General features: G+C 33.9%; 1 protein-coding gene across 1 annotated transcript in view; it reads left to right on the plus strand.

Moving 5' to 3' along the window:
• HOMER1 (homer scaffold protein 1) overlaps positions 1-18,658 on the plus strand; it is a 139,548-nt gene that overhangs the window by 76,258 nt on the left and 44,632 nt on the right. Inside the window, exon 5 of the mRNA XM_033180175.1 lies at positions 2,055-2,194. Within this exon, the coding sequence (XP_033036066.1) occupies positions 2,055-2,194 (140 nt within the window). The remainder of the gene's footprint in view (positions 1-2,054; positions 2,195-18,658) is intronic.

Genomic DNA, 18,658 nt, shown 5'->3' on the forward strand with positions numbered 1-18,658 from the left:
TATTTTTATTTTTATTTTTTATTTTGAGATGGAGTCTTGCTCTATTGCCCAGGCTGGAGTGCAGTGGCATGATCTCGGCTCACTGCAACCTCCACCTCCTGGGTTCAAGCAATTCTCCCACCTCAGCCTCCCGAATAGCTGGGACTACAGGCACCTGCCATCATGCCCAGCTAATTTTGTTTGTATTTTTGTAGAGATTGGGTTACATCATGTCAGCCAGGCTGGTCTTGAACTCCTGACCTCAGGTGATCTCCCTGCCTTGGCCTTCTAAAGTGCTGGGATTACAGGTGTGAGCCACTGCGCCCAGCCGGTAATTTGTTTCTCTTACCATTTCTACTGAACTGAATCTTCAGCAATTTAACTGTTTAGTAGCTTGCACATTCAACGTTTTATTATTTTAGTTTGGCTTGGCCTGTCTTGGAGAGTAATAAGCCTGATTTGTTAATACCAGAGATTATTATTTTATGGTTTCTTACTGGCTGGTTAAATTTTTTCTGACTAATTAATATGGTCCATAACTGACCTAGAAGTAGTCAGTTTGTGATTGCTATTCCCATTATTCACTTAATAGGATTTGACTTTGTTGTAAAACATTTTTATATTGTCACATTATACTGTAGATTTTACTCGTGCATTGACTGTCAGCTAATGGTAACAAAGCAGATTTAGGAGAAAGATTTAATAAAAACGAAATTAAAGATCAAAATAGAGGTTCTACTGAAAATTGAAAAATGGTTAAGTGATAATGTGGAATTAAGAAAGTATCCTTTTGATCTTTAACAGCTTGTATAGTTTATAGCATTATGGAACTATTAATTAAAATACTTAAATGTGAAATAAAATACATACAGCAGTATAAAACCAGAAGTCCCAAAAACGTAAGTCTCACCACATTAATATTTACATATTTTTTTCTAGCACTTCATGTGTAACATTCTAAATGTGAAGGATATAAATATCATAACCCAGTTACTGTTTTACATTCTGAGTTTTAAAAATTATATGCATTTTGCTACATTGCTCATATTTGTCTTGTTTTTATTAGAGGAAATATTGTATTTTTTTAAGTTGACAAATTATGATCATTCCTAACCACTGTTCTGTTGGACACTTATTTTTTGCCCCCAAATATAGACAGATATTTCAATTGTGACATTTTATTGCCCAGGGATCATAAGAGGTCCACCAAGCTGCTCTTTAACAGTCTGGTTTTAGCACCTCTCCTAGTTAATAGGTCTATCAAATGACTCCTCATTCTGATTTCCAATATCAAATTTGGTTAATCCAATGGTGGCAGACATAACTGTCAGCTTGAGCTTCATTTTAAATTCAATTTATTTAAAATGAAATAAATTTTAATGCTATTTAAATAAATTTACTTTGAAAGACAAATCTTAATGAAAAGTAGAAATAAGACAGGAAATTTTGTGAAGAAAAGTAATTCCATTATGAGTACCAGACAAGGTAAGCTGAAATGCACTAACATCATTATAGATAATAGGTTATAGAGACATTTCTTCTTGCTTTTCTATGTAGCTCTATAGGGATTGAAAAGTAGGGCAGATAAAACGTACTGCAAATTTCATTCACCCCTTTCCTCATCCTCCCCCTCTCCTCATCCAGTTCTTCTCCTGTACCCCTTCCATTATCTACTTCTTCCACCAGAATCACATCTTCGTGTGTTTTTGTGCATCTTTTCTTCTGATGTATAGTAATTCTTTGAATATCTTTTATTCCGACCAATTAGTTATATAAACCAAACATTTTTCGGTTATTTGAAACTGTTTCTAAATTGCATTATATTTCCATTTCTAAATTGTATGTTTCAGAGAGTTTTCTTGTGAGTAGCCCAGCTTCAAAAACTTTTTCTCATAGCTTGCCATGAATAAAAAATAAAAATTTCCATGTTTTATTTTTTAAGTCTTTGACTCAAATTTCAGTTGAAATTTGGCTCATCAGTTAGCATACATCAATGGCAGTTTTAACCTAAAGATGATATTGTGTACTTTAACAAAAGTGTAACTATTCTTTATCCTCCACCCCCTTTTTTAAAGGAATCTGCAGGTGGGGATCTTCAGTCTCCTTTAACACCAGAAAGTATCAACGGGACAGACGATGAAAGAACACCTGATGTGACACAGAACTCAGAGCCAAGGGCTGAACCAACTCAGAATGCATTGCCATTTTCACATAGGTACAGATTCAATTCAGCAATCATGATTAAGTAAATGTATAAATATGGAAATGTTTGGTTTCAGGAACCCTTGTAGTTACAAGCTTTGAGTGAAAATTCTAGGTTGACTTTGACTTTTTTTTTTTTTTTTTTTTTACTGCTTCTGTTAACCTCAGAAATGAAATACACAAACTTTTTATTAATTTATAGTTTATAGTTGCATAGATGGACTGCAGTGAACATTTCCTTTATGTGGAAAAAGGAGCACTAGGCTAATTACAGTACAAATTGTTTTTCAGTGAAATAAAATCTTGTAAGTTGCTTCTACCTGTCTTTTAACATAGCCTCTAAAAGGCCTGCTTTATTAACCTGGTTTCTATTTTTGTGTATGTTCTTGAAGATTGTAAGTTGGAATTTTTTTTTTTTTTTAAGTAGGCTTTCCACTCTGAAATTAAGCTTTATCATAGTCTGAGGTGATCTCACCACATGATTTCACGGAAGGAAACAGTGGGATAACTTTTAGCATGGGTTTGTTAATGTTAATGGCAGATTTATCTTTGTACACCAACTAACAGGAGATAAGTCTTCACTTGCTTTTGAATTTTAAAAGAATCTGATAACTCTGAAAACATATAATTTATTCTAAATGTGTTCCAAACCAGTTACATTAATTATTGGCTATACTTGGTGTATTTGGGATGTAAGGAGGTCTGTGCAATTGCAATCTTGCAAATGTAAAACAAATACCTATCAGTCATCCATTTTAAAGTTAATTTTTTATCCGTCTTTGGAAACTTTTCACTAGGTTAGTTTTAGTTAAAATTAGGAAAACAGTTTTCCTTCATTGTACATTTCTTTTGGGGACCAATTAAAAAAAATCCTTTGGCATATTAAGCAAAATTGAAGTGAAGTGAGATACTCTTCAACTGTCTTTCTCATGAGAATTTTTATTTTGATTGAAATTTGTTGAATATTAAGGGCATAGGATTAAATATAGTAGAGGCTAACACTGAGAGACCTCATTGTCAGGCTGAGGAAGAAGAAAAAATTAGTTAAGATTTTTTAAGGAATGGCCAGGTGCAGTGGCACATGCCTGTAATCCCAGCACTTTGGGAAGCTGAGGTAGGAGGATCACTTAAGGCCAGGAGTTTGAGACCAGCCTGGGCAACATAGTGAGACCCCTGTCTCTACAAAAATGTAAAAACTTAGGCCAGGCATGGTGGTGCACACACCTCTTAGCTGCTTGGGAAGCTGAGGCAGGAGGATCACTTGAGCCTGGGAATCCAAGGCTGCAGTGAGCTATGATTGTGCCACTGTACTGCAGCCTGGGTGACAAAGTAAGACCTTGTCTATAAAAAACAAAAAAAGTTTGTTTAGGAATGAACAGAGGAAAACTGACTATGAGGCTATTCTAATTTGTTGCTAACAGTGCTAATAATTTTACGTAAAACGGTAGATATATTGTGGAGTTATAGATTTATTGTTTTATTGTGGTATAACCATATTTTCTATTTATAGTTATAAAGATGACTGAACACATGAAAAATTTTAGTTCTTTCGATCTGAATAATATGTTTACATTATATAGTCTTTTAAAATATGCAGTTACAAGTAAATAATCATATTAGTATGCAATTTAAACAAATATTTTACTATATTGAGGAAAGGAAAAATTTTCTTGCTATTAAATTAGATTTAACATATCCATTTAATAAACAGACTTACAACTTCACCAAATGTAATTATATACTTGATTTCTTTGGCTTATCTGTGTTGAATACTGTAGCATTTAGAAATAAGAAATTTTGTATTTAACATTTGTAAAAGCTATTTGTAGTTTACTTTATGCACCTAAAATTTTCCAATGTCTACAATTTTGTCAATCCTTGGTATTTGGAGTTACTACCTGGAATTGGTCTTCTCCATAGTTTTTCTCTGTTCTCAAGAGTCTTTAATAAGAGTTACTTTGACTTGAAGTACATAGCTGCTTTGACTACTGGAATTTATAGATGAGTCATGAAGATACTTGACGGAGTTCTGAATATAAAACTTAACAGGTCAATTTAAGTTTTTAATTATGTGAGAGGTATTACATAATCTTGTAGTTCTTGTTGAAAAATACTTCACAGGATTTTTTAAGACATTCTCTGAACTTGTTTTGGTTTTACATTAGTCAATATTAATTAGTATTCAGCTAGTTAGTTGACTGAAAACAAAATTTCCACCTGAGGTGTAGAACATTGAGTATTTTAAATTAATGCTAGAATCCCAGAATATCAGAGCTAGAAGAGACCTCAGAGATGATATAATCCATGATTTTCCGAACTGTGGTAGTTTGATATCAGTTTAATAGGCCATTTGTGGCTTTCTGAAAAATGAAATATAATGAAACCAAAGAGAAAACATTAGAGTAAAACTCATATTGAGAGTAGAAACTGTTTCAGTAGTGTACCTATATGTGTGTGTGCTGATTATAGTGTAAAATGTCAAAGTTTGAAAGTGTGTGCCTTTGGCATGTGGAAGACTAAATCCCAGAGGTTGGATGAGTTGCCTAAGTCACACAGTTCATTAGTAACAAATGTGAGTCTACAGCTCAGCTCTGATCCTGGTATGCACTGTCAGTTACAGTTCATTAGGCAAATACCCAATACAAGCACATTGTTGTGTCAGGAAGTTAGTAACTGTTCCTGTCCTAGGAGACCTGTATAGAAATAAGATCCATGTTTCATGATTAGAAAAAGAATATTAAAATAAATTTTATTGAAATCTAAAACTCACAAGTTTTTAAACTGGGAACACTATTATTTTTTCCCATCGCAAAGGAACACAATTAACTATTTATTATTTATTTATTTATTTAGAGACAGTCTCACTCTGTTGCCCAGGCTGGAGTGCAGTGGCTCAATCTTGGCTCACTGCAGGCTCCACCTCCCGGGTTCACGCCCTTCTCCTGCCTCAGCCTCCCGAGTAGGTGGGACTACAGGCACCCGCCACCACGCCCGGCTAATTTTTTGTATTTTTAGTAGAGACGAGGTTTCACCCTGTTAGCCAGTATGGTCTCGATCTCCTGACCTCATGATCCACCCGCCTCAGCCTCCCAACGTGCTATAAAATCTTAAGTTTTTAATGCTTAGACTATATTGTCTTCCTTCTCCAATATGTGTTTTAGCAGAAAATAATCAATAGCAAAAAATTTTTTTGCCAGTATTTCTCTGTTTTAGTTGATTCCATTTAACTGCTGAATAAGGAGCAAAATCACTGGAATGTCTACGTTCTAAAAAAAGATGGAGGGGGATAAAGGAAACAGTGATCTAGTCAGTCAGATTAATTAAGAGTTGACTGTAGTAATAGCTACTTAGCAAGCTATTTGTTCTTTTCTTAAAATTCAAATTTTATGACTAAACCTCATGAATTTGTTAATTAACATATCAAAAGAAGGTCCTGCTTTTCATTTAGCACTGAAAGTTTTAGTGATGTGGTTACAGTTTGTTCTTTAAGTCTTTCTTAAAAAATTACTTAGCTTTAGAGAAATAAGCAAGATTTAAAACATTTTTAATATTTATAACTTTTTATTATAAAAATTTTCAAGCATACATCAGAGAGAAAATACTACAATGAACTCCTGTAAACATGTCACCTGCCTTCAACAGTTATGAAAAAATGGCCAGTCTTGTTTCATCTCTGCCCTCATCTCCTCCTCCTCCACTGTGTTATTCTTAAAACAAATTCACAAATACTTTTCTAAAATTACTTTTGAACTTTTGAAAAACATATTTACTAAGCTATTACAACTTTTTGTATTATACCTGATTCAGTGGCATTATAGATTACCTTGAATCATTTACTACTTTCTTTGATTTTTAGCTATGCAGCTGAACTAAATTTTAAATGTATGAGCTGCTCAATACTCCTAAGTCAAGTGCTATAGTACTGTATTATATCCTTGTCATAAACTATGCAAAAATATTCTTATTGAATAAGCTTCAGTGAATTGATACTGTTTTAGTGTACTTACTTTTAAAGTTTAGAGATGTGTAAAAAAGGGAGATCCATGAGGATGAAATGTTTACTGATTTTTTGGGGGGGAAATGTTATTAAATTTTATCTAAATTGCTGTTTATCTTTTTTTAACCTAAATGATAATGTCTTTTGAGATTGAGCAGGTATACACTTGAAAATCCTTTGAAACCAATCTTAGATTAGTTATATATCAAGAAAAGTAGCTATATACTAATAGACTGGCATATACGTAAGAGGGAAGGTTTTGTTTTCTTTCCAGGGAATTCTTGTTTGCTTCATAGCATCAACTGTCTGGAATTCTAGAATTTACTTGTTTTTTTTGTTTTGTTTTGTTTTTTAAATAAATAATAATAGATTTTCTAAAAAAGATTTAAAGCCACTGAAAATTATCTTGGAAATAGTTGATTTTATAGTATTCCAGTGCTGTCACAATGTAATACTGAAAACTTAAAGTTTTCATTTTGTTCATTACAATTTTTTGATCCTCAAATATGGTACAATATTGATAAATAATTGTTGTCATATTTTCAGGAGTTCAGAAAAGACATATACATTAGCAGTTTGTGAAGCTATTTTTGTACTGATAAATTTTAATAACAGTTTGATTACCTTAATAGAAAATGGGCTCTTTTAAACACTGATTATATTTAGATTCTTCTAATGTTTAGATAATGTGTTCTCATGGTGCTTCTAGAATTTATGTATTTTTGGGGATATTGCATGTACCTTCTATTCTGTTAAAGAGATTGTTTTCTGCCACATTATGTGTTTCCAACAGATAATCATTAAAGGATGTATGCAGAAATACTTCTTTCTAGCATATTAGTCTTGCTTTAAATCAGTATAACTACAGTTTTATCACAATGTATGACATCTGTATGGGTTTACTCCATGTGTATTTATCATCAGAGTTTTAGGAACACTTTACTTTAAAACTATGACTAGGAATTTTTGTGCAATTTCAAAAACTAAATTTCCCTGGAAATTTTACATAGCATTTTAACTAAATGCTAGTTAAATACAAAAACATCAAAATAAGTACAACATTTTTATATTTACCAGAATAAATGCAAACTAAAATACAAAAGGAAGTGCTTAATCTTTTTTTTTTTTTTTTCTTGAGATGGAGTCTCACTCTCTTGCCCAGGCTGGAGTGCAGTGGTGTGATCTCGGCTCACTGCGACCTCCACCTCCCGGGTTCAAGCCATTCTCCTGTCTCAGCCTCCCAAGTAGCTGGGATTACAGGCTTACACCACCACGACCGGCTAGTTTTTGTATTTTTAGTAGAGACAGGGTTTCACCATGTAAGCCAGGCTGGTCTCAAACTCCTGGCCTCAAATGATCCGCCTGCCTCAGCCTCCCAAAGGGGATTACAGACATGAGCCACCATGCCCGGCCCTGATCTTAAATATAGTTTGGATTTACTGTACTTTTAAGATGATAAAAACAGGAAAAAAGTGATTGGCTGTTAAGAGCTCTCAGGTACTATATTCTCCACACTGTGATATGTTTCCCTTTTTAATGGATAGTAAGCAAATCTTAGATTATAGTAATAAACTAAAATAGAAGTAATTTCTGTGGATAACTTTTGTTTGGATAAGACTGCGTACTGTATATAAAGCTGGGACTTGATTTCAGAAGAAATGACTTTATCATTGATATAATTGTAGGTGAAAATTTTAAGTTATAGGATTCTCCTTAATAATTGACTTAAATATCATTATTCCTCCATCAAAACTCAAAAACTAGATTCGATTTTTCCAGATTAACTTGAAGGCAAGGAACATTTGTGAGAGATCATAATTCAACAATTTAGAGATGTCAGACATTTTTTACTATAATTGTGAACAATAGTATTTTATAAGAAGTATGTAGTAATTTGGTCATTTACACTGTTCTGCATTCTCTGGAAACTGAGAAGCAGTTTATTTATTTTAAAATAAGATGAAATAAGAAACATAGTTTAGTGACTGTTTATTAGCTTTCTGAATAGATACATTTACATTTTCACGTCTTGAATTTTTTTAAAGAACTAATGTTTATTCTCTAAAGATTTTGAGGTAAAAGTTAAAATTTGCTACACCATTTTGTCAAGCACTATCACTTGATATAGATTATTCACAAGAAAAAAACCATGTGAGATAAAGACATTATTAACCCACCTCCAATGGCGATTAGACCCTTCCTCTTCTTCACCTCTGCCTTACTGTTATAATTAATGGGAAAGAATGTTCATCAATCCATTCCTAGTGATTGTCAGTTTCTGTTTTCAAGAAGAGTGGCTGGAAATACAGGTGTGGTCATTTGCCATGGAACAGATTGATCCTAGATTAATTATGATCTCTTTCTTGTGGAGGGCTTAAAAAATTCCTTTTTCCCCTCCACTTCTGTTTCTAGCCTGCTACAGTGGGGATTTCATTGGAAGGGAGGTAGGTGATATGGACAGTTTTGCTCTAGGACATAGCGAAGAATGTTTTTTTCCTTTGGATTTGGCCATCTTTTCTCTTAACCAAAATAGTTAGGGCCAAGATAAAGTTGTAAACCTAGGCAGAGGCCAGGCAAGCCACAAAATGCGTGACATTTGTGTTATATGTGACAGTAAATAGTGGTGAGGCCTTTGGTAAAATGGAGTGGGCAGGGTTCACCTAAACATATTACAGCTTTTTAAAATGAAGCCAAACGAGGTTGGAGACTAGGTAACCCATATAGTTTCTAGTCTACGTCTTTAAAAGGAATCTCTGCAAAGATTGGATCCATTCTTGCATCATGGGGATAATACATAAGAGTCACACTTCATGTGGAAATAAGGACACAATCACTGATATTGAGAGTGGTCATTCTCCAGGGACTGCCTTCTTTGTAGAATGTGTCAAATGTAGATATGACTGAACAGTTTAAATAAATGTACATTGTACTTTTGTTTTCTGTCTGCCATTTTCCATTTAGAGTTTAGCTTGGCCGTGTGTTCACTGTTGACAAAATTATTAGGTTTTGGGATCCTGTTTTATTATATCTCAGCTTTATTGAGATATAATTCATGTACTAAATAACTTAACTACCTAAGGTATACAATTCAGTGGTTTTTAGTATATTCACAGAATTGTGTAACCATCTCCACAGTGAATTTTAGAACATTTTCATTACTCCCCACCCCAAAAAACCCAGTACTCATTAGTAGTCATTCTCCCTATACACACCCACTCTCCCTCCACCTACCCTAGGCAACCACTAAATCAACTTTCTGTCTCTATAGATTTGCCTATTCTGAACATTGTGTATAAATAGAATCATAATACATGGTCTTTTGTGACTGGCTCCTTTCACTTAGCATGTGTTGTTTGTTTGTTTGTTTGTTTGTCTGTTTTGAGTCTTGCTCTGTCACCCAGGCTGGAGTGCGGTGGTATGATCTCGGCTCACTGCAATCTCCATTTCCTGGGTTCAAGCAATTCTCCTTCCTCAGCCTCCCAAGTAGCTGGGATTACAGGAGTGCGCCACTATGCCGGCTAATTTTTATATTTTTTGTAGAGATGGGGGTTTCACCATCTTGGCTAGGCTGGTCTCGAACTCCTGACCTCAAGTGATATACCCGCCTCGGCCTCCCAAAGTGTTGGGATTACAGGTGAAAGCCACTGCACCCAGCCAGCATGTGTTTTTAAGGTTGATCCATGTTATAGAATATATCAGTATTTCATTTCCTTTTCTTGTCTCATGTTCTTGTTCTATGGATATACCATATTTTATTTATCCATCCATCAGTTGATAGACTCTTTGGTTGTTTCCACTTTTTGAAAGTTCCAGTATTATGAATAATGCTGTTATAAACATTTGTGTATGAGTTTTTGTGCAGACATATGTTTTCAATTCTCTTGAGTATATACCTAAGAGTAGAATCACTGGGTTGTGTGGTAATTCTATGTTTAGCCTTTGGAGGAACTGCAAAGCAGCTGTGCCATTTTGCATTCCCATCAGCACATATATAAGGATTCCGATTTCTCCGTGTTATCAGCACTTGTTATTGTCTTTTTTATTATAGCTATCTTGGTTTAAGTGTGAAGTGGTATCTCATTGTGGTTTTGATTTGTATTTCCTTGATGGCTAATGATACTGAGCATATTCCCATGTGCCTTATTAGTGACTTGTGCATATTCTTTGGAAAAATGGCTGTTCAGATCCTTTGCTCATTTTTAATTAGATTATTTGTCTCTTTGTTGTTGAGTTGTAGTTCTTTATAATTTCTAGTTATTAACCTCCTACCAGATAATTGATTTTTAAATATTTTCTTCAGTTCTATTGTCTTTTCACTAATTTTTTTTTCTTTTTTTGGTGCTTTGCAGCACAAATGTTTTAAATTTTTAAATAAGTCTAATTCATTTTTTTCATGCTTACACTTTTGGTGTCATATCTAAGAAATCACTGCCTAATCTAAGGCTACAGTGATAAACACATATGTTTTCTTCTGAGAGTTTTATAGTTTTGGCTCTTAGATTTAGGTCTTTGGTCCATTGATTTTTATATATGATGTGAGATAGAGGCCCACATCTATCCAGTTGTTCCAGCACCATTTGTTGAAAAGACTGCTTTTTATACACTGAACTGTTTTGGCACCCTTGTCAAAAATCAGCTGATGGTAAATATGAGGGTTTATTTCTGGAATCTTAATTATGTCCCATTGGTCTCAATGTTTATGCCAGTACTACACTTTCTTTTTTTCAGACAGAGTCTTGCTTTGTCACCCAAACTGGAGTGCAGTGGGGCCATCTCGGCTCACCGCAACCTCCGCCTCCTGGGTTCAAGCGATTTTCATGCCTCAAAGTGATTCTCATGCCTCAGCCTCCTGAGTAGCTGGGACTATAGACAGGCTACCACCCCCAGCTAATTTTGTATTTTTAGTAGAGGCAGGATTTCGCCATGTTGGCCAGGCCAGTCTTGAACTCTTGACCTCAAGTGATCCTCCTGCCTTGGCTTTCCAAAGTGCTGGGATTACAAGTGTGAGCCACTGTGCCTGGCCTACACTGTCTTGATTAATTTATCTTTGTAGTTAAGTTTGAAATTGGGAAGTATGATCACTTCTGCATTATTTTCAAGATTGTTTTGACTCTTCTCAGTGCTTAGAATTTCCCTATGAATTTTAGTGCCTAGAAATTGTATATGAATTTCCTTCTGTGTTTCTTCAATGAAACCAATTGGGATTCTGATAAGGATTGTATTGAATGTGTAGATCAGTTTGGAGCTCATGGCCAAAATATTCCTCTTAATGTTAACTTTTGTGATCCATGAACATGAGCTGTTTTCCCATTTATTTGGAGCTGCTTTAATTAATTTTAACAATGTTGTTTGGTTTTCAGAGTATAGATTTTCTCCTTTTGCTAAATTTATTCAGATTTTATTCTTTTTGGTGCTATTATAAGTGAAATTGTTTTGTTACTTTCACTTTTGAGTTGTTCATTGTTAGTATATAGAAAGACAGTTGATTGTTGTATAATGATCTTGTATCCTACAAACTTACTGAACTCATTTATTAGTCTTAATCATTTTTAGGGGGTTCCTTAGGATTTTCTATACATAAAATTATATCATCTGTAATGAAAGATAATTTACTTTCTCCTTTCCTATCAGGATATCTTTTCTTTCTCTCTCTTTTTTTTAAACTCATTGCTCTAGCTAGAACCTGTAGTACGGTGTTGAATAGAAGTGACAAGAGTGGATATCTTAATCTTGTTCCTGATAGAAGGAAAGCATTGAGTCTTTTACCATTAAGTATGATGTTAACTGTATGTTTTTCATGGATGCTCTTTATCAGGGTGAGGAAGTTCCCCTATATTCCTAGTTTTTTAGTGTTTGGTTTTTTCTATTAATGTTTATTCCTATTGATTAATGATTTCCTCTTATACCCTCACAACATGATGGCTTTAGGAATTTATTCTTTGATAAATAGAGCAATATGCTTTTTTATGTTTATTTCTTAAAAGCTAATTGATGGTTTATTTTAAAGGAAAAATGAGCTGGACTAAAGAGGAAGAATTCTTACTAAAATATCACTATCTTTAAGAGCTCTTCACTGAGTATCAGTTTTCCTATGTAAAAATATGAAACCTTCCTGTCTTCTAGCATTTTATCTCTCCAAAATAGGTGAGGTAGCTCTTATAGAGAGTAGGAATGGGGGTACATTTGCTGTCTGACTTTTAAAGAGGTTTAGTTGATTTTTTTCCTTTAATTTTTTTAATTGAAAGAAAATAATACAAAAAAACCTTTTTTTAAGAAAGAAAGAAGATTGTAAACATTACATGGCGAAACCCCGTCTCTACCAAAAATATAAAAATTATCTGAGCATGGTAGTGCACACCTGTAATCCCAGCTACTCAAGTGGCTGAGGCATGAGAATCGCTTGAACCCGGGAGACGAAAGTTGTGGTGAGCTAAGATCATGCCACTGTACTCCAGCCTGGGTGACAGAGCGAGACTCTGCCTCAAAAAAAAAAAAACCCGAAAAACAAACAAACACAAAAAAACTTGATAAATTGTAAGATTATTCCAATGAATAATAAAGCATGTTCTTATTAAATATGAATAAAAATACACATTCTAAAAATTATTTGTTTCAAATAACTCTTATTTCTAGTGTAATTATTACTCTAGAAAAAGACTTAACTTGTGTTTTTCCTTATTGCATTATATAAATGTCAGCTGATGATTATTTTAAAGGACCAATTATATGGTCAATACTTGTTTTACATGGACAGTGTTCTACCTAGTTTTTATTATAGAAGGTTTGTTTTTCTGGATACATGTTTTGAGTATTCAGCATACTTGTATATTAACCTTCAAGCAGTATATCAATGCCATAATTATGTCAAAGGATATTTTAAAGGCTGCTGTATGTACAAAGTACAGAATTAAGTCACTAAACCCAATTTTTAAAATTTTTATTTTTATGGATACATTATAGTTGTACATATTTATTGGGGTACATGTGATATTTTGATACAAACATATAATGTATAACAATCAAATCTGGGTAGCTGAATATCTGTTACCTCAAACATTTATCATTTCTTTGTGCTAGGAACATTCCCCATATACTCTAGTCATTTTGATATACATAATAAATTATTGTTAACTATAGTTGCCTTACTGTGCTACCAAACTCTAGATCTTACTTCTTCTATCTAACTATTTTTATTCCCATTAATCAACCCCTTTTTATATCCCCCTCCCCACTACCCTTCCCAGCTTCTGGTAATCATTCTATTCTCTACCTCCATGACATCAGTTTTTTTTTAGCTTCCACATATGAGTGAGAATATACAACATTTGTTCTTTCTATGCCTGGCTTATTTCGTTTAACATAATGTTCTCTAGTTCCATTCACGTTGTTGCAAATAACAGGATCTCATTCTTTTTTATGGCAGAATAGTACTCCATTGTGTATATGTAACACATATAGTACCACATATACACAATGTGGTACTATTGGTAGATATCCATTCATTGGTGGACACTTAGGTTGATTCCATATCTTGACTATTATGAATAGTGCTGCAGTAAACATGGAAGTGCAGATAACTTTTTGATATACTGATTTCCTTTCTTTTAGATATGTACCCAGCAGTGGGATTGCTGGATCATGTGAGTTCTGTTTTTAGTCTTTTAAGGAACATCCACAGTTTTTCATAGTGGCTGTACTAATATACCTTTCCCACCAACAGGGTGTGAACTTTCCTCTTTCTATCCTCACCAGCATTTGCTATTTTCTGTCCCTTTGATAATACATCCAAATCTTTCAAGTCTCATTTACCTGACACGCCAAAGGGATTTTTTTTTTTAATTTTCAACAGTAAAGGTTCTCCATGACATTTAATGTGACATAGTTAATGGAGAAAGATTGCCTTCATAGCTGCATTGGTATCTGTAACATGAGGCTATTGGAAATTTATATTAGCAAAAGTGTTTTCAGAAAGCTTATTTGATCTTATGGCTTAATTACCTTTTGTAATTGGATCATTTTAGGATATGCTTTACTCACAATCTAAGTTACTATTAAAGAGACACCTAAGGTCTCTTTGGCTCTACGAAGTAATAGATTTTTTTTTCTTTTTTTTTTTCTCTAGAGTTACAGAGAATGGATACTAGTAATTGGTTAAGTTATGTGAAGAACCACATCATGGGGTGTTACTTGAGTCCAAGAACACCACTACTATTAGTAGTTATATCTTTTCAGCTTTTTAAAACAGATAAACTGTTCTGTCATTATTACATATGGTAATAATGGTCAGAAAGTCTTAGGTTCCATAGCAAGGAAGGAAGCTGATCTTTAACTGTACTTTATTTGAAGTCTCACAACCCATGTGATCTACTAGATGTTCAGCCTTGAACTAATACTAGACATGTTATCACATCTGGGTTTTTTGCAGAGAGAATTATCTTGAGCAGTAAGTAATAAAGAAAAAGCATAACATACCTAAATAGTTTCTCCTCCCTTTCCCGTTACCACTTTTTAAAAATTTTCTGCTTGAACATTTTGTCTTTTTATGGAAAAGCTGGACTCTTTACTCTCTTACATCCTGATATCTACTGGATATATTTTTGAAGACAGAGAAGATCAGTTCTCCAAGTTAGATTTTTTTTTTTCATACTCCGGAGACAGCCAGTTTCCCTTGGTGGATGATTTCTCTGATCACCGTTAGTTTTGGAACTTAGTGGAGTCACCATTTCTCATGGAAGAAGAGGATCTACAATTTTTCCTAATTGACAAGATACAAATAGTCCCTGACTGAGAGAAACTAACATGGAAGAAACATGAAAATTTAAAAAGACCCAGTAATCACAGCTTTAACTTGGAAGAATCAGAAGTAGTATGTTTAAAGAAGACACTTAACTGCTTGGATTCCTTTGTATGCCTAGATAGCATTTAAGCTATCTCCATGTAGAGAAAGAAGAGAATGACTTGGCGTGACATCCCATGTTTTGTTTCTCTGGCGAAATGCCGTTATACTTGCTCTGCTAATTTTTAGAAGATTTAAAAGCCTTTGATGGAGAAAGATTTCTGTTGGTTGAAAATCAAAATAGCTGTTATTTCTGATAAATATAGTGAAAAATAAGCAACCTAATCTTCCTGGACTTCTTTGTAGAACTGACTCATAGATGCCATTTATTTTAAGATTTAAAAATATAGCCAGTTTCTACATGTAACCAGATACTAATATTTTGATCAATTTGGTTTGTTGTCATATGAGAACACTTACCTCCCTACCTCACAGGGATGTTGTGAGGCAAATTTTAAATGTTCCTAAGAAAAGTTTAGAAATAATAACTCTTGTGGGTAGTTATAATCATAAGATTTTGTTTATTTTAGAATTTACAAATGCTTTCCCATAGTTATGAATAGATATTAGGTAACATTTTTAAATGGAAGATAATGAAGTTTGTACTTGATTTATCAGTGCATATCCTTGTATAAAGAATAATTTGCATGAAATGTTGCATTTTTTTTTTTAACCAAGAGCTTTTATACAATTAAAGAAAAGCTAAAGTAAAAATGTCTGGTTTCCCCCTTTATTTAGTTGAGATTTAATTATTCATACCTCTTCTAGAATCTAACACCAATAAATTATTTTTGATTAAAATATTTAGAGAAAGGGTACTTCCTCCCCAAAATATGATACTAATACAATATGTGTGCTCTTCTATTATAGAAAGCAAATATTAAAATTGGTGAAGACGTACTTTAGAAATAAGGAAGAAATATAACAGAATTAGTCATTACCTTAACAGTATTGCTTTTCTGGTATTTAAAACTTAGAAGGGCTTGTTGTATCAGTTCCCATTTTATTATGGGAACAGTTTATAGAATGTGTTCTGAACCTGATAAAATTCAAGAGAAAATAATTTCCTGGGAGAAAATGTGAATAATACAGTGGTCTGTCATTATTTTGTTGGTCTCTAAAAATATGGCATTCCTACCACCATCTCTCTCTCAAAAATGAAGGGATTGTACTTGGGTTCTTCTAGCTGTGCCACCAGTCGTGTTCACAGTCTTAGACAAAAGACTTTATTTCTCTGAGCTACAGTTTTCTCATATATTAAGTAAAAGGGGTGGTCAGGTGGGTAATGGTTTCTAATCTCCTTATCTTGATTATCTTAAAGTGATCCTGCCTTTAGTCTAGGAAATAAATAAGATGTCCTCTTATGGCCTTCCATGGCAGAGCATGAGATTTAGTACTGCGTTTATAATCATTAAAACACTGATAATGTTATTGTGCTATAGAAAAGAACCCATTACATAAGGCAGATTAGCCATTTCTGTCTTTAAATAGAACATTAGAAAAAAAGTGGTGTCCTATGCTTTTGCATTATGCACACGCATAATTAAAATTACTGAAATTCCTTCCAGATGGCATCATGGATTAAAAATGTGTGATCCATCAGTTACTACTTTTCAACAATAATGTAAAATTAGCACAAGACACCGCATTACTTCATAGTATCCTGGAATGGATTATTATAATGGGATAAATTTCTGAACTACAATGCTGTCTAATAGCTAGGCTTATAGATTCAAACTTATAGATTGAATTAAATCTTCTATACTTGGGGATGGATTTTAGCAGTATTAAATTATAACCAGCAAAAAGAAACCAAAATGCAACTTGTGCTGTCTAGTGGCTCTCTTTGAAACATGATATCAATCAATGGAAAATAGTGAAGTCAATTATGCCATTTTTGGGAAAGCAAGATGTAAACATTTAATAACTTACATACTGCTATACTTGGAAATATTGTAGACATTTAGTGCTTCAAGTAGTGTTGTTTGATATCTCACCTGTGAGTCATACCTTACAGTCCTTAATATAAGTTCTAGACTAACTTAAGCGTTATACCCAGAAGGGCCAGGGAAGACTATCACTTGTTTTTAATTCAGTGAAGTTAGTGATAACAAATGAGAGAAAGATGATCCTTGTTGTTCTTCATGTTTCTTCCTTAAGAGATCATCTTGCTCCACTCCCACTGCTTTACTTGACTAGTCAAAATAATAATAATAATCATAATCATTTAAGAGTCCATTTATTCAGCAATCTCAGTATAAAACTTTGAAAGCTAGGTAGTGAGCACTATCCTTAGTACTTCCAAAAATTAGATGGTATAGTGTGTAGAAGTCTATTCAATAAAGGGCCTACTTGGTTTATATTTAATCCTGTGTTTTCATAATTTTTATTTTTTATAGTTTTATCTCTACGCCTTTTTTTTTTTTTTTTTTTTTGGACAGTTGTCTCATGAGAAGTAGAATAGATACAATTTCTACTTTTTCAGAAAGAAAAATCCAAAGCATATGGTTAGGGAATTTTTCTAAAATCTATAGATAGGTACCAGAACTAGAACTTTACTCTAGAATCCTTTGCTTCTCTACTTCAGTCTTTCCTTAACCTGTCTTGAAGAAATTTTAATTCACCATATGGAGACCAAATATCAGAAAGATGATAATTAACAATATTGATTCACTATTTGATGCAAAAATAAGTTATGAATCTTTAAAATGTGTAGTTGAAATTCAATGAGTATTGAGTCTATAGGCATTTAATATATTTAAGAAAATATTGTGTATTTCGGTTAAGTCAGCATGGTCATGTTGATTTTATTTTATTTTTTAATTTTTTTGAGATGGAGCCTCCCTCTTGTCACCCAGGCTTGAGTGCAGTGGCACGATTTTGGCTTACTGCAGCCTCTGTCTCCCATGTTCAAGTGATTCTCCCACCTCAGCCTCCTGAGTAGCTGGGATTATAGACGTGCACTACCACGCCTAGCTGATTTTTGTATGTTTCTTAGAGATAGGGTTTCACCCTGTTGGACAGTGTGGTCTCGAACTCCTGACCTCAAATGATCCACCCTCCTCAGCCTCCCAAAGTGCTGGGATTAGAGGTGTGAGCCACCGCGTCTGGACTATGTTGATTTTTTAACTATTTACGTTGAAAAATATTGGCCAGGCCCGATGGCTCATGCCTGTAATCCCAGCACTATGGGAACCTGAGTCAGGTGGATCACCTGAGGTCAGGAGTTTGAGACCAGTGTGGCCAACATAGAGAAGCCCTGTCTCTACTAAAAAAATAGAAAAAAATTAGCCAGGCATAGTGGCGGGTGCCTGTAATCCCAGCTACTCGGGAGGCTGAGGTGGGAGAATCACTTGAACCCGGAGGCGGAGGTTGCAGTGAGCCAAGATTGCACCATTGCACTCCAGCCTGGGCAACAAGAGCAAGGCCTTTTCTCAACAAAAAAGAAAAATATCTTAACAGGGTTTAGTGTGTGTGCTTGTGTGTGTATGTGTGCTCATAGTATTCTTGATTATGTAACTAGTAGTTTACATTTACAAAGCAAAAGTATTAGAGGATCTTAGATTAAGATAATTTACATGATTATAGGCCATGGTAAACTTTCCTTATATGTTATATTCTTTCTTTGCTCTTTTGACTATTGA

The sequence above is a fragment of the Trachypithecus francoisi genome, unplaced genomic scaffold, assembly GCF_009764315.1.
Source record: "Trachypithecus francoisi isolate TF-2019V2 unplaced genomic scaffold, Tfra_2.0 Lachesis_group2, whole genome shotgun sequence".
Lineage (NCBI taxonomy): Eukaryota > Metazoa > Chordata > Mammalia > Primates > Cercopithecidae > Trachypithecus > Trachypithecus francoisi.